General features: G+C 37.3%; 1 protein-coding gene across 2 annotated transcripts in view; it reads right to left on the minus strand.

Annotated features, from left to right (window-relative positions):
- The window catches only part of LOC146003964 (atrial natriuretic peptide receptor 1), a 1,164,278-nt gene that overhangs the window by 337,974 nt on the left and 808,004 nt on the right, over positions 1 to 18,300 (minus strand). For both annotated transcript variants that reach the window (XM_083142500.1, XM_083142491.1), the window contains exon 10: positions 4,385 to 4,459. In XM_083142500.1, coding sequence (XP_082998626.1) covers positions 4,385 to 4,459 — 75 coding nt within the window. The remainder of the gene's footprint in view (positions 1 to 4,384; positions 4,460 to 18,300) is intronic.

Consider the following 18,300-nt stretch of genomic DNA (forward strand, 5'->3'; position numbering starts at 1 on the left):
CATTGCACAAGATGTTAATTGGATACATCCACGAAGAGCTGTGCATTATGAATGATTGTCGCGAACAATTACAGTGTGACGTTTCCATTAAATGAAAAGTCCTTCACAGTGACAAGGCTAATGTTTATGTTCATAAGAAAGTTAATAAACAGAATATTCCATGCTTTTTATCTGATAACTCATTTTCGACAGATCAAAGCTGAATGGTTAGTGCTGGTAAGTTAATGTTGTGGCGTGCTGTGTGGAACACGATTGTTGGTTAGTCAATTTTCCATCATCGGAACCTTAAATGCTTAGGGCTACTTGGATTTGTTAAATAAACAGGGTTTTTCATCCTTTCTTATGAAGAAGGTACTTTTTACAGAGTTTTTTTCAATATGGAGGAACATCAGAACACTATGGGTACGTTGTGAAGCAGTTTCTGTCCAAAGATAGTTATCAGATGACAAGGGTCACATATTCTGTTTATGAACTTCCTTATAAACATAAACATTAGCCTTGTCACTGTGAAGGACTTTTCATTTAATGAAAGAGTCACACTGTAAATTGTTCGCGACAAACATTCATAATGCGCAGCTCTTCGTTGATGTATCCGATTAAAATCGTGTGCAATGGCATGCGAACTTCTCTCCCTAAACATCACTTTGATCTCGATGCATTACCGATGCGCTAAACAAATTTTAAGGCATTTTTTTCTAACACCTCGAAAAGGAGCAAATTGGTACAAGAATTCAGTCATCACTTTTTACGGGTTAAAGATACACCAAAAAAATCTTCACCATTGCATTTCTCGTGAAATTCTAGCCTGATTTGATATATCATATCACCTCCTTCCCATTTAAAATTCTGAAGTTGAATTCAAGATGGCGGACTTCAAGATGGTCGCCGACCGCGCGTGTGGCGTCAATGCGGTTCCCCCTTGGCCCGATAACGATTGATCATCACCATTTCCATGTTGCGCGCTACAGTTGCCTTGTACCCGGGGTGTTGTGTTAAGTGACTTTTTGAGCCACCCTGTATTACCATTAACATTGTTGTCAATGTCATTAACAGTATTTTCGCACATTTTCCACATTTTACATTCATAAATAAAATATGTATATACAGACGAAAGGTCAACAAACGCACGTAGACAACAATAGAGCTTTCTGTCATCAGTCAATTAACAAAAATCGTTAGCAGTTACATTCTTACGATTAATTCGGTGTGAAAAAAGTACTAAAAATGACGCACATTTGTAGTATTAAAACGTTGAGAAAATAAGTTATAATATGTCACGGAAGAAATGTTATTTATATAAAAATTAAACTACAATGGTAACATAACAATAGCAGAGAATTTTAAGTTTTTAAAGGAAATTCTATTATCTGAGACATTCATATATTTTCTACATAAAGGTAAATGTGCTGTACGTAAACCTTTTAAATATGTTCATTTCAGAACACTACGGAGATTTTAAATCATTGAATTATTAAACAGTGTATATATTCGTCCGAAAATTTTCTGACCAACCCATTCTAAGAATATGACTTGCCTGCATCCTCCTTTAGAAAAAAGCTAACCAACATGTAGTCCTCTTAAAAAAATATGACCGCTGTACACACACACACACAACCATGCCTCCTCCCCGCAACACCTAAGTACCCTCAAATTGCATGCAACGTGGAATATTCAAATTATCAGCTCTCAAAACAGGACACCGCCCCCCGGTTTCGCTCCACACAAAAGCCCGGTTCAACCATTTTTAAAGATTAATTGTGGAGAGCATGATTGAAAATTTTCACCTCGCAGCAATGTTAGCGATGGGAATTCTGGAGCAGCTTCAGTGAAAATGGTATCCAAAGGGTTCTCTCTACGTCGAGCTCATTGTGGAAAATGCCAAAAGAGACCGCAGTATCTAAATGAGACGAACGAGCCTTTGAATTTTATCTCAATATATTGTGACGTTGGATGTGAAAGTGATGCCGTATAAACCATTTGTGGGGTTCTCCCAATTGGCGTATTGGTAACGTACAAAGTAAGAGGCGAATGACGCTCAGTGGCTACGGCAGTATGTACTGCTACTACACGGCAAGGCTTCTGGATTCACCGAAAAGATAAAGCTAGTCAACTCTAGCAGATACCACGAGACGCTGCCGATGCAGTCTCAGGATGCCAGGCTATGAATAAGCTACCCAGAAATACCACTCTAAATAGCCCCACCGCTGCGAAACTTCGCAAAATAAGACGAAATGAAACAACACTGTGCATCTGGACTCTATATACTCTCGTTATGTAGCCGACGACTTATTTCTGATTTTTGATTGGCACAGGAAGGGTCTAGCCGTAGATAAAGCCTGAAGCGTAACAGGTTAAACCAAAAGCGGTTCAAATAAGGGGTTTTCCAATAAGAACTATGTGATTTCACAATTAAATAAAAAAAAACTATTTCAGATACAACCAAACTTTTTATATTATTTTGTTTAGTATGCTGTGACAATTCATCATGGCTAAATACACGCTTCAAGAACGTTTGGTTATTATCCACAAAAAATTACGAAAATAGACGTTCTATTGAACTTGAAACGGATCATAATTTTGGGCAATAAATTATCTGCTCAGATGAAGCTCATTTCTGGTTAGAAGAGATTCACGAGAAGCCCTTGCATCTGCAAAAGGACAATGTATGGTGTGGTTTATGGCATGCTGGCATCGTCGGACCATTTTTTTCCAAAACGACGTAGGAGATGCAGTTACAGTGACTGGTGAGCGGTACCGATGGATGTTAACAGATTTTTTGTGGCCAAATGAAGATGAAATTAATTTGGAGGACATGTGGTTCCAACAAGACGGTGCCACATGTCACACTGCTAATGCCACTATCGACGTATTGCAAGAACAGTTTGGTGAAAGGATAATTTCAAGAAATGCAACTGTTAGTTGGCCTCCAAGAAGTTGTGATTTAACTCCTTTAGATTGCTTTTTGTGGGGTTATTTGAAATCTGCAATCTATGCAAACAGACCACGAACCCTTGATGCATTAAGATTGAACATCGAACGCTGTATTCGTGACATTAGGCCCGAGTTATGGCACAAAGTCATCGAAAATTGGGTTCATGGAATTCACTTGTGTGCACGAAGTCGAGGTGGACACTTAAATGATGTGTTATTCAAAACATAGCGTAATAAAGTATGTTTCAAAATATATAAAAAGTTTGGTTGCATCTGAAATAGTTTTTATTTTATTTTATTGTAAAATCATACAGTTCTTATTACTAAGTCCAGTTTATGAACATATAGGCTAATTGGGACTGGAACTACCGTTTAGTGGCATCGGGGAGCCTCTCCCGCCCCGCCCCAAATGAATTTGCATACGTAAAGTATGGGGAAAGAATTTATTTGGCCGGTTGAAGACTCAAATCTCATGTCCAACTTTAAACCACTCTCGAACAAACAGTCCACTGTGGTGTAGTTATTATTGTAACGTGCGTTGAATCCGAGGGTTCTGGGTTCGAGTCCTGAAAAATCCTGACCAGTTTCTATCATTTATCTTCATTGGCAGAAGTTGATCTGACATTGTTGAACTAGAGCTTTAAGTAAATATTAAGGAGCTCAAAATTTCATTCAAAATCTGCGGTCTTTTAGGGTTTTAGGTGGCGTTTAGAATGGCACGCAACTGTCTAGTCTCTGGGCACGTTTATGCGCAGTTTATATGTCGGATTTCACACTTAATATAATGATTGATTGATTGAGTTGCTTTATGTTACTTCGCTTCTTGTGGCACGTTTCGCTAATTTGCGAAGATGGAGATGAGTGATGATATGATGAAATTCATTAATGGACACTCACAAACAAACATCCATGCCCAGGCCAAGATTAGAACCCGGGACCCCTGGCGTAGCAGCGCGATGTGCTAACCACTCCGCTACGCAGGCCGGTACAGTTAATATATGTAAAGTGCACACCTGATCTGTACCTTCCTTGGTGCGGCCGCAATGTTCATATATTCGTAGACTCTGAATCAAAAATGCTTGTATTGTACATACTTACTTCTTTCACTTTCAGCTTCATTTCTTACAGAACCCCACTGAAGTCAGTACAGGAGTTTCATCTATGATCTAGGCCCCTGGGTCAAGTACCTATGAGTAAACTCCGCAAAGAGAAAGCCAAATTGTATATCAAGATAAAAAAAAACTCAGAGAGCGGGTCATATTTCTATGGTTAGCCAGGGAGATCATATTTTCTTAACCTTAGAGTTTTCCCCAGTAAAGGGGACTCGAACATTTCCCAAAGTAGAGTGTACTTGACGTGCGGTCAGCATCAGAATTTAAAAACACATAAAGGAAGGTAATCTAACTCCTTTCACACTTTTGCTGTTGACTTTACAAGAACGATCAATACATACCTTGTAAAAACCAGTGGGGATAAATACTTGGCGGTTGATATCACTTGGCGCAATTGTATCGATTGAGTAGATGCTCTGAAATGAAAAGCAAACATGATTTCAATGACACGGAGCGATTTATTTTAATCTGTTTTTTTTTCAGCTTTCAATACACCACAGAAAAACAACTACCTCAGGGATTCTTTATGTAAACACAATACTTTCAATTTATTAAAAAAATATCTCAAGTTTTAATTTATCAAATTTATGTATTTGTTGCAGACATGAAACATGTAATTAGTTTGTCTTTTTTAATGTGCTACGCTTATGAATAGTCTAAACACCACCTTAAATTTTTAAATAACTTATCCAATAAGTCAAAAGAAAAAGAAAATTAAGGCGTACTTAGGTTTCTTAGGACTTCTAAGAGTATCTGTAAAGGATGAACTTTGGAGAAGCCGCGAAGCAAATATGGAACAATATTGTTGTTAAAATGTTGGCAACTATAATTTAATTTCAATATTATTTTTCGTCAAAGGTTCAATCTGTTCATATTATTTTGAAAAAACTTGGCGTCCTTATAACTTTAGTCATTTTATATCTTATCGATAGTTTGATTGATTAATATTAGAATGTCGGGTGGCTCCGCACCAAGATGATTTGCAGACATCAAAATATGCGGGAACAAGTAACTTTTAATAACTATATGAAGGACGGGTCTTAAATAAAACAAAATATTTTACTTGAAACTCATTATATAAAAATAAGCCTCTTTCCTAGATGAAAAACCTGTATAAAGCCCTAATCCCACTGACTCACCCACTCACAGACAAATTCGCGGCATGAAGAAAGACTCGGAAACTGATAAATTTCAAATATTGCTCAGTTTCCGCAGTTTTCAGGGTTAAAATACCCCTATTTGGGGCTCCCTGTAGTGTCAATTTTTAGAGGGTAAATCCGTTCTTTTTTATACTTTCCTCAAGGTCAATACAGATGAATCAACATTAAATACTAAACATGCTTTAAACAAGAGTGATATATACATAAGCTTCAGTCCAAGATAACATAAACAATTATAACTTACTATTGAATACAAAAATAGACATGCAAAATAGAATACATAACACAATTTATAATAAACCAGTAATATAAAATGAAAATGTACAAGTTATACACAAAAACACAGAAAACATCCAGTTTCCATTCACAATTTTTATGCGTGAAATGTTTCATTGGAAGTGTCGTATACTGTCCAACATTACACTCAGACCTAAAGCATATAATTATCAACGTTTTCTCATTTGTTTGACTTTTGTCAATGTGTTGCTGATTCTCAATAATGAGTTTAAAAATGTATACAGATGTAAAACTTGCACAAGCCTTTGTTCTTTAATGGTGTGTAACGTGTAGCAGTGTCCACGTTACAAATATGTATATAAACTTAATATTTTTCTTTGTTTGGTACTTATAATTTTTATGTGTTAATGGTTAATTACCAAGGAATGTGGAACACACCTCGTATATAAACTATACATCCTGATGTTAAATATAAGTTCCAAGAGTTTGTTTCTTTCTGCCAGCAAGCTGAGCTGGAAGTTTATTATCGGTGACAACAATGCAAGAAAGCTAACGCTATTGTGTAAGAGCCAGGCAGACTCAACCTTATGAAAAAGTTGTCACAGGGAAAAGACGAAAGATTAAGTTGTCTTTCCAAAGGTATATCTGTCGTGTTCCTTGGCGGACAATAATTAGACTAATATCAAAATAATCCCTGATTCTTTTACTACAAGACAGTGTATTCAGAATTTAATTACGTTAACGTAAAAGAAAGTTATGCCCGCGCAAGACAAAACCTGTATATAAATAATTTTTGCTTAACATTTTGACGTAATTTTTCTTTCTTTTTCTTTGTTATCATTTCGCGTGGCCGTTGCAGGGAGAGAGGGGAGTTGGAAGAAGCCATACTCCCTGGTCAAATTAAATGCTGAGTGTAACAATTAAAATTATATTGCATGTTTATTATTCACAAAAGGGTAAAAATAGTAATTTTTACATGTAGCTAATTATGTTCCTCATTGATATTTTATTAATATGTATTTTATTGTAATGTAAAATTGATGTTAAGATAAAAGTTGGTAAATCCTTCACGGCACCGAGAAATGCTATATAAGCAGCGAAGCTCGGTGGCCCGTGGCCTTTGTATTCGAACTTCTTATAAATACGGAACTCGTATAACCGTCTTTCCTTTCAACGCTCGAACTTCTGCGTTTTCTTCCACTTCGTTATTAGGAATTAGTTCATTCTGGGATTACCTTAGGATAGTTACTTAGCTTTTCTGGTTAGAAGGCTTATGTTCTCTCTGTTCTATGCTCCTGGTCAGGAGATATAATTGAGAGGGTTGTGATTGTCTTAAGATATACCGGAATTCGGGATCGGTCGATAGACTGTTGGTAGTCAACGTTTGTGACCCTGGTCAGGGTACACCTTTTCTTATTCTGTGGTCACGGATTAATTTTCGGTTCTCTGGTCAGAGGCTGAAAAGAGAAAAGGAAGTTGGATACTTAACTGGATATCGACAGAACCTAGTGGGAAGAATGATTGTCGATTGCTTGTAGAATCTTGGTCAAGATCTATAAGTAGATTGAGAACCTTTGACCTAGAATTACGAGGGACCTTACATCGAGGATTGAAGCAGCCGGAATAACCCGAACCTTGAGTCGAGGAGACTCAAGCCCCGAAGAGATACTGAGCGTGAAGCCGAGGCTCAATAGACCCATCGAACCAAGTACGATCCAGGGCGGATCCTTACAGGTGAAAGACAAGTCAAAGATTCCGATCGATTAATTTGATTATTTGTGATTATGATTACTTGTATTATTGCTTTAAGTATGTCTGTATGTATGCTAATTGGATTGGTTCTGATTGTGTTTCTTTGTGTTTAAACCAATACTTCTTCTGCAATTGGAGAATTTACCTCTTTCGAGGGCAGTATTTAAATATATAAGCAAATATTGCTACTCAATTTATGAGTTCACAAAAATGTAAACTGAGCAGGTTTTTTACAACTTTATTTGTAGACTTCTGATCTGAAATTACAACAAATTTAAAAAATTCACTGAAGTAGCAGTAATGTCAATTTTGGTACGATCTGCACGCACAGTTTGTCTTTCCTCAGGCGCCAGAAAGAGTGAAATATGAACTGAATACATTCAGTTACTCTGTCCATCTCAATTCCATGCGAACAAGGATCGTCACCAGCGCCAGCCAAATAGAGCGCAATGTGTTTGCCGGAGTCTAATGTACTCGACATAGCAATATATTTCCTGAATTTCCTCCGTCTGCAATATAAACAATGCAAATGGTTGCAACAACAAGATATTTGATAAAACTTAATAAACATTGGCGGAAGATGTTTGTTACGCTCGGATTCCTTACAAAAATAATTTGGACAACTGCCACCATTTCGCACACACGATACGACCTTAATATGAAGTTTTGGCTCTGTTCCAATTCCTTGGTAAATCTCAAGGTTGTTCTAGCTGAAAGTATCATGAATGAATATGAAAATTTCATTCGTTTACTTAGTTTTTCCATACTGATTGCATATTATATATATATATATATATCATATATTCAGTGAACTCAAAGAATGCATTGCATATTGTCTTGCAGTAATAATACTAAACAGAAATTCGTAAGCTGTAAGATGTATAGACGTTACCAAATAAAAAAAACAGAGATGATTATTGTCGCAGAATGCCAAGAGACCAAGGTTCAAACCTTGACATAACTAGCAGAAATCTCCGTTCTTCACTGGGAATAAATAGTGTTATCTTTGTTGTTGAATTGACAAAATACTATAAAAATTCAATTAATACACTGCAAGTCACTTTCTTATGAATTGTCTTAAGTTAAAACAATCTTGTAAGATGTAAGGAAGATGTACACAAAGAATGACATTACTAAACGTCTCAACTTCGTTTCTCTCGTAGTTACAAAGATATTTTGAGTGTTTCATGAAGAAGTCTCGAAAATGTTAAATGGCAACAACCTCAGAATCCTGAAGAAAACCTGGCGACATGTTCTATCTACCCTTGTTCGAAAGGGGGGAGGGGATTATCAAGTCCTAGAAATCAAACGTTCTGAGAAAAAATCACAAGCACAAGGGTTAAGAAGGCTATGTCAGGCAAACAAACCTATAATCAAGCAGGGAGTAATAATAGTTCAACTAGTGTGATGAGAATGCACTAATTTTAATTGTTATGTCATTATAAACAACTGAATGTTGATAATCAATAAACATGTTTGTACATAAAAATGGCAGTTAAGACATATTGAAATAGTTTGTAAGTTCTATATTAAATCTTTGTTGCTACGAATCTTCGTGATCATCTTTATTTCATGAAGAACCTGCATGTGTCTAAATTAACCTTTGCTACATACACGATAGTCATGTCAAAATAACTGGGGTCAAATGCATGATGAGTCGTAGAAGTAAGGTTTCTTCTACTCATTCAGTTCATTATTAATTTTCATCATTCTGAAGAGGTAGAAAAGGACGCACAAGATCTAAAATACAACTCACTTCAGACCAGGAATCGAGTTCTCGTTAACTTGATTACAAGCTTATAACTAGAGTCAACAAGCTGTCGACGAAACTCGGATGTGTAGATCCAAGTTACAGAAAAGTTAGCTAATTAACGTACACGAAAAAATATGGATGACAGGTAACAAGAACATATACATAAACACGCGACACACGCCACACCACATGCTGAATGCACAGTGAAGATATCTATCTAGCTGTGGGTGTCGCAATTACAGTGAATATTATCAAACCCGTGCGCCTCTGACACAGGTGAAGCTGAGACCAAACAATGAACGTGACATGACCCGCGACTGATTATAACCAATTTGGGCCGTTGATCGTTCGCTGGTTTGCCACAGAACGTGATTCACAGAAGCCATGAATTTGCAAATTGCATTGGAAATAACCATTACCTACCCGCACATGTCATGCTACTGTCTTAAATGGAATAAAACGGAACATGTGTGCAGAAAATTGTGCTAAATATTTAAATGTTAAGAAAAATATGAAGGTTGTTCAAAAAGTAAGGTCCACGACGGACCTGAGAGATATGAATGTGCTTGGAAAACCACGAAGTTGCGGTTTTCGTGTTGATCTCTTTCGCTATTATTCTGGTATTGGGACATTATTACTAATACAGGATGGGCCATATTGATGGGACACATTTCAAATGCATGGAGCATGTAGGAAGCAACATTTATTACCAAATATATGAAAAACACTACCAAAGGACAGGAGTTTTGCACTGTGTTCAGTGTTTGAAGGTTACATCCCTGAGATGGACACCACCTTGACGAGAACATGCTTTGGCTCTAACAGTCATGTTCAGCATAGTTTTGCGCAGGGTTTTGGCTGGAATGGCCGCTATCTCCCTTCGGATGTAGTCTTTCAGTTCATTGATGGTAGTGGGCCTTGTGGTGTTCACCTTGTCCTTTAGCTAACCCCACAGGAATTAGTCTGGTGGAGTTAGATCCGGCGATCTTGATGGCCAATGGACATCGCCAAATCTCGAGATGAGCCGTCCCGGGAAGTGTCGTCGAAGGGTTGTCATTGACACTACTGCTGTATGACTAGTGGCACCATCCTGCTGCAGCCACATGTCCCTTAGGCCAAGCCGTCTCATTTCGGGTATGAAGAATGTTTTGTTAGGCACTTAATCTGCTGTCTTTCAAGGCACATACATCCATGTTTTCACGATACAATTTCAAAAATTGAATTATGTGAAGCGTTTCCAGAAATCTCAGGGAGGGCAAGTGCCCCCCCCCCCTCCTAAAGGACAAGGTGTACACTACAAGGCCCACTACCATCAATGAACTGAAGGACTACATCCGAAGGGAGATAGCGGACATCCCAGCCAAAACCCTACGCAAAACTATACTGAACATGACTGTTAGAGCCAAAGCATGTTCTCGTCAAGGTGGTGTCCATCTCAGGGAACACAGTGCAACACTCCCGTCCTTTGGCAGTGTTTTCCATATATTTGGTAATAAATGTTGCTTCCTACATGCTCCTCATATGCATTTGAAATGTGTCCCATCAATATGGCCCACCCTGTATTAATATACGGCTTTTATATTCTGGTTTTGTGCTTAAGTCGTCCACACCGGAAACTATTGTATGATAATGAAACCTTCGGTGCGGCATATCCGCGCTGAGTCTTCGGTCTGCGGTAGGTAGTAAAGCCTTTTAAACCTACCGCTCGTTTCTTGACGCTTCGTAGCGTCGTCCTGACATACTTGTACATGCGAGTATGTAAACGTACAGGGTTCGGAAAAAGTAGATTGAAACTTGTTCTCGCCAGCTCATTGGCCGAGCATGTTATTTAATCGAATTTCGATCTCGCCACCAAACTTACCGTGTTCAAATTCCGACCTGGGCATGGGTGCTATTTGTCCCTTCATCAATTTAATCTAATAGTCCATGGACCAGCCAATATGTTGGGTTGGGTTGAGTTGGTGTTTTAAGTCAACTTTATGCGCAGTGAGGCCTAATCGGGACTGGACCTAAAGTTTAAAGTGGGATCCGAACCACTATGTGCCTCCACCGGGTATCGAACCCGGGACCCCTTGATTACAAGGCAATGACGCTGCCACTGCGCCATCAGGGAGGCCAGCCAATATGTTTGTGTAATTATAATTTCTCCATGTCATATGGTGGTGAAAGAATAGAAAAAAAAATCATGATTGCCATGTGAAAGAGGCTGTTTATAAAAATTAAGCCTTATTCAAAATGGCAGATGTTGACTTTTGGAGGGAAAAAAACGACAATACGAGTATCTCTGAAAGAAATGGTCAGTGAGGCGCGCTGCACAGTTTGAATACCATTGGACTATAATAATCACCACTCATCCAATCTTCACGATTAGTCAGAAGTGAAAGAAAAGCGACGCTATATAACACAACAAATCTTAAGAGAGTCACTTACTATTGGAAATATGAATTTTTGTAATTATTGGATTATCTGCATAGAGCACATGCACAAAATTCACGTCTTTATTGAACAGGTGGCATTGATCAATCTACCTATTCAGCTTGTCCTGCGAAAGTAGAGACGGAGCAAGTTCTTACTTTCAAATGTTGACTGACCCCGTGGAGGCACAAGTGGTTCGGATCCCACTTTAAACTGTAGGTCCAGTCCCGATTAGCCTTACTGTGCATAAAGTGGACTTAATCAAATCAAATCAAAATCAAATGTTGACTGAGACTCGCGTCAACAGAACATATGGTCCTACTGGCGAGAACTCCGAAAGTCAAACGGAAAGTAAGGGTTTTGCAGGAGTAGAAACTCCCGTCTTTTCTTTTCGCAACCCTACGCCAAATGGAGCAAGAACGAAGAGAACTTTACGCCTGCAGGAAGTCTTCTACAACGATATAATTCCATCCTGCTTCCGCCTCAGTGGGACAGCTTACATTTGATTACGCATATTTTTTTCAATGCCCCTCCGGCCCCAACGTGTGTACAGCGATCGAATCAATCACGCAAGTGGCACATCGCGTTTCGGCAATTCCTTGTAAGATAATAATTTGAGAGTGTGTTCACAAACAGCAATCAAATACACCGCTCGGTTACAACAGGAATTCAATTAATTTGAACAAACACTCGCTCAATGGGCGTCGAGGTAATTAACCCCTTCTCGAGGGGTATTGGTTACCACAGCGACATTGGCCGTTCTCTCACGTCGATTTAAATTTCCAGACATTTCGATCTGCATCAATGTTTTTCCAATGTCCGTCACCGAAGCTCTGATAGATTCCTTCCAGGACGAATTAATTTTAAAAACAGTGATTTAGTTCCCAGAAATTGATCAAAGTCAACTGAATTTGGGAAACGTAATTAAACCGAGTACTTCTACATGCAATATGGACGTGTTTTTACTCGTGAGGGTTTGCATACAATGAGCAGTAAGTGACGATTTTACTTCGTTGTGCGCATTACGTAATTGGGACAAATGCGCCATGTGAAGCTAGCAACGAATAATAGTCTAAAAGCTAGAAGTTTTTTCTTGGAATTTTGAGAGCCAGAAATTTTGTTTGTTTATATGATGTCTACTACATGTAGGCATTCAAAAAAAAAATTGGTCACATGATCTGACTTGTGGTCATTTTCTAGAAATTTCCACCATTTTGAATTTTCGATTTTTTTCTTTTATTTTTTTGTGGAGTAATATGGGGGAGTAGTAGGTCATTTTATAGGTTTTCAAGCACGCTTAGCTTAAAAAAAGCACATACTATTATGCACTAGAAATAAGAATAAATGGAATGTGGCCTTTAAATTTTGAAGCAGGGGACATTAACATTGAAAAGAAATGCAATGCTTCCCTGTGCTTTATTTTTCATTTCAATCAAACATTTAAACATAACATGTTTCTTTTGCATTTTTAAAATGTACAGCAATTGATGTTTCAAACTCTGCAAGGACATACCATAGCTGGTAGGCACTTCTGGCATGTACAGTGTGGACCAAAAGCAGTAGGTCTTAAATGTTATATTATGTTATAATAGGATTGTAAGTATCTACATAATCGTAATTAAGGGACCCAGTGTTGGGCTGTTTTCCTGTACATTCATCTATGGCACTGAAAGTAGGCACGCTTTATGCGGAAGAGCATGTTTGAAAACGGGGGACAACATTTCGAAAAGTAAACATTTTTTTCTTGGTTGCATTGTTGAAACTGCACTTGGTCATTAGTTTATCTAGATGACGCAAGTATCTTTGCAATGAATTGTTCTGCACATTGAACCATCGTCCAATTCCAATTATGCATCCTTGTCCCTTAACTGGCTTATTATAATGTTGCTCTAATGTTTGACCTAAGGCAATGCTGCAGAATATTTTGTTGGAATGAACGATGAAATGACGAGTCTTGAAGTCTTCATGTATCACAGGGTGCTCCTCTTTGAGTTTCAAGCAATCATTGTAATATGAAGTACACCAATGTGCCTAATTCTCTCAAATGCAAATAAGAGTGGTATACTTTTATACTGCATACACGGAAGTCCCGATTATTGTCTGTCTGCTCAAGGGAGGTCTCAAAGAAGCGGCGCTAATACAAACAGAAACAGGTCCTAAGGACAAAATGCTTGACTGAAGTCATTATGTCGGAATTCCCTGAAATCTATTGTGCTAATGACCAATATGGGCACTATTGTGTTTCACACAATAAATGATTTTCTTCGTGCATTGAGAAAGAACTACATACGTGAATAATTGAAAACATCCTGAATACTTTGATCTTGAAAATCATCTAAAAATGTTTTCCATTGAAGTGTTTCTATGAGTCCATAAATCATCCGAATTTTTCTAATTGCCTGAACATACTGATGTCCATTTACAAAACTTCTGCTGGTTTTGAGGTACAGTCCGATACATGAGGTTACTACTTTTTGCAAATGAAATCTCCTAAGCCAAGAGAGATATTCTAAGACTTTTCCGGATGAAGAAGCTGAATTTACTCAACTATGCGATATACTCCTTCATCACGCCATAATAAACCCTCTTGATTCAACCGACACAGAACATCTTCCAAGTTGACCATGGTTGAATGTATGTAATCATATTGTGTTGCTGTGTATGGAAGGATTGGAGTAAATCCAGCGATTGTACGTCGATATGGATGATTAAACAATGCACTCATAAGGGAATGTCTTGATGGTATGTTTACTGCTTCAGGGAAGTCAAGCTGAGACATTAAATGAATTACGAAATCGCCAGAGAAGCCACACGTGTTCCAAATTCCTTTCTGGCTTTCTATTGTCAGATGCTGTATCTAAATCACTATTTGACATAAAATTACTAGAAATCGTTCATCTTCTCTTTACTTTAGAATAGTGAAGCAATTGCTAAGCGTCCATTTCTTTGTTTCACTATGTGATGTTACATCAATACCAAATGCACCAATATAGTTTTCTGGACTATCAATTCCTTCCAGTATAGAATGTGGTTCGTAATTTTGAACCTCACGATCTTGGAAAAGAACGAGTATTGTGCCGTGTATTCCCCGCATACCTGTGATAAGCTTTTTTGATTTACTTAAAATGTGAATAGCTTGAGAACTGGCAATGTCCATTGCAGGTGTTTTCAACTCATTATGAATGAGAAATAAGCAACTTGAAACAATGCGTTGCATCTACGCTCAATACTTACGGTTTTAGAGGCTGAACCCGCTAATTCTTGTAGAAACCCCTCCGTTGGTAGAAATTGCTCAAACTTCATGTTACTTTGTATCACACACACCGCCAAATTTTCCATTCAAATTGAAGTCATACTTTTTTGCCTCTTCACGGAGTCTATTGGTACATTCATTAACAACACCAGTAGACTGTCCTTTATCTACAAACGTACTGTAATAACGAACGGATAGGAAAGCTAGGAAAGGAATTTTTCCCTCGGATATGAAAACATCGCAACGATCATAGTGAAGTGTGACTTCAAGAGATACAATATCTCTGAAATTTTAAGTTAGTGTTTTTGCTTCATAAATTCATTACGAAGATCATTTGAAAATTCAAACCTTCGAGAATTTTTTTTATCTTACTATATTTTATATTAATACAGGATCACTTTGAGTCTTGTTAGAGGCTTTGAAATTCTTGTTTTGATATATTGCACCTGAGGCAAAACATTTGACACATCATTAACAATTGCAGTTATTTCAAAAACTACATCTAGAGAAATTCCTGTGCTCTTCCACGCTCGCAAATTTGGAAAAGTTGTGTTTCTCCCTTCTATTTCAACTGATTACATACCACACATACGGTTGATATGGAATTTGATCCACTTGGCCTTGGAATAAAAACTTGTTTGTTTTCTTTTCAAGTCATTTGCAGAGGATACGGATCTAAAAATTTAGTTACTCGTTTCGATGTAAGGTCGCGTGATAGAAAAGTCATCTATGTCTATAATTACACCATCATATAGAACACCACTTGATGCTTTGAGTTTCTGTCATCCAAAGTCTGTCCTATACAACTTTTCTCGTCCTTTCGATTTACGTTATCAAACAAACATAAGCCTCAAGAAAGTCCTTTCTCTTTGACTTCGATGGAAATTACACTAATTCAACTATTTTCATTATTAATTCTTCGCAAGATAGGAATTATTCCGCAAAATGTAAACGAAAAATGAATTAATACAGTGTTCTTAAACATATGTACAAAAGTTTAAAAAAAACTGTAACAGCATTTTAAATGTTGCACTCAATTTCTAAAAACCTCATACTTCGATCTCTCCAAATGCGATTTGCGTGTCATTATTGCACTCTGGGTGTCAAAAACATACAAAATTACATATTACATTGCCATATAATGCGACAATATTTTTTAAAAAATAAATCGAAATATCCAAGATGGCCGCAATTTCTGCAAAATGACCATGGGTCAGATCATGTGACCATTTTTTTCTAAACCACTAGCCATAGTAGAGAAATTCTGAACAATCTGGCTCTCAATCTTCGAACAGAACCTTACCAGCTGCTACATTATAATGAAGAGAACAAGGTTCCGGTTTGTTCATGTTAATATCACACATTCATGTAAAACAGCTGTTAAAGACAAACGCACATGTATTGCATAACCGAAACTATAAATGAGTGTTCTGTCAAAGAGAAACAACAATCATTATTCTAGCATTCTTGGTTTAGGAGATATTTTCAGTTGTTTCTGACAGTAATTCTACCGGACACACGGTACTCGAGATATTATGTACTAAGTTGAGAAAAGCAAATTCTTATTAGTTTCTTATTTTAAGCCGAAAACAATTTCTGAGAAAAGAGATTCGGCGAAATGTTTCAAATAAAAGCTGTAGATTATTTCTTAAGATGTACAACAGTATATACAAGGTAAGGCAAGAGCAGACTGACAATGTTACATATTTTATTTTGTACTGTGAACACTTTCACAACACTAATCTACTGTTGTACTGTGGATAAAATTTTTCCTTCATCATTGTATCCTACCTGACGCCAGAAAGAACAAATATGTTTGTATTTTTGTTACTTATCGCTGCTATTCTGCCTTTTTTGGCTAATCGCGACGATGAGTGATAAACTACGAGAAATTGATGAAGGGACACTCACAAAGAAGACCCAAGCCGGGAATCGAATCCGATAACTTCGGTGGCGAGATCGAAATTCGACTACGTTAGGTGCTCGGCCATCGAGCAGGAGAGAACAAGTTTCAGTCTATTTTTGCCGCACCCTGCACGTTTACATACTTGCGTCAGGAGGACGCTACGAAGAATCGCGTTTCGGAGCGGTGCGTTTCGCGTTTGCCATTAGCTAATATTAAACACGCAGAAAGAGATGAGAGTGTTCAAAATGAAATGCCGTACCTTCTTCACTTATTTCTAGCCGTTTTGAAAATTAAATCTACTACTACTACTATTTTGTATTAGAGCCATTAAAATATTTTTTCTCTCTCTCTCTCTCTCTCATATATACATATATATATATATATATATATATATATATATATTGCCAGCCAACAATGATATTAATTTAATAGGGCACCAATACTTCAAGCATACATGTAATGTGACTTTTACAAAATGCTTCACTTGCTAGCGAAGCTATTTCAGCAAAATTTAAACATTTGATTAAAATTCTCTGCAAACCATCAAAATAACTCTAGCTTACCAGACGGTGGGGGCCTCTATTTCTAGTGTTGAACTGTGAAAAGTTTTATAAAAAATTGAAAATATATTACATTGTGCATTAGGGCGTTCCAAATATTTCTGTATTACTTTTGTTCATAAAAATGTAAATGTAATGTAAATGGGAGGCAAAATGCATTTTGTTGGTCTATCAGGCGCCATCTTTGAATACGTTTGATTCGAGAAACTCATGCCTGTGACAGTGTACAATTGGCTGCTAATGATTGTAATTATTGTAATTATTATAATTAATAAACAATTACGTCTCTATAAACAAAAAAGCACTAATGAAAAATTATCGTGAGTTGTAAAGAATGGGAAAAAAAATTGTGGGTAACACTCATGCAATAATTGGTTATTATTTTTCTAATGATGGTAATTTTTTAATTATTATAATTAATAAATAACTGCACATATACGTATATTCAACAAAGGAAGCAGTGATTCAATTAAAAAATGGTTTCTTGAATTTTAGTGACAAAAAGCAGTGTGGACCTGTGACCCCCCCCCCCCCTCCTTTAAGGTAAGTTTCTCGTGCGGAACGGGTAAGCTAGCTTTAATGTGAAATATAGTGTTAAAGCTGACATTTGAAATTTAAAAAATATATATATATATTTCAAATTCTTCATTGATAGAAATTTAGAAGAGGAACATTCTTTCTGTGTTGTGAACTAAATTATAGACGGAGAGGTTGGGATGGAAATGCAGAGACGTTGAGATTGTCTGCTAACAAGCAACAGACTAGAAAAATGTTTCCTCTTCCTCTTTTCTAATGCAGGTTGTCCTCATATCAATGTTTCCTTTGTGAATATGCATGTACAGAGAAGTATCCACCAGACGAAAGAAAAAGCAACCAATTCTCCGATCCAGACCGAAGGGATTAAAAAAAAGCAAAGCATACATACGAGCAGAAGTGAACGTATCTAGGAAAGACTCGGGGCAAGAGAGTGGGTAGGAACAACTTCTATTTTCATTTCTTTAGCTGCAACTAACTACTTGTTTCTCTCTCTCTCTCTTCAAAAGTCTCTTCCTTGATTGTTAGTTCTGGAGTCACTGGCGACCTCTCGTTAATTGAAAGCCCACACAGTTTTGACCCGAGGCATTTGATGTTTGTACCATTCTGTTCTCCATGCTTCTTTTCATTATGTCGTTTTATTTCTCTCAGAGGAAAGTGGGTCGTCTGTTAAGGCTGCCATATGCC

Source organism: Lepisma saccharinum, chromosome 1, assembly GCF_977018435.1.
Source record: "Lepisma saccharinum chromosome 1, izLepSacc3.1, whole genome shotgun sequence".
NCBI classification, from domain to species: Eukaryota; Metazoa; Arthropoda; class Insecta; order Zygentoma; family Lepismatidae; genus Lepisma; species Lepisma saccharinum.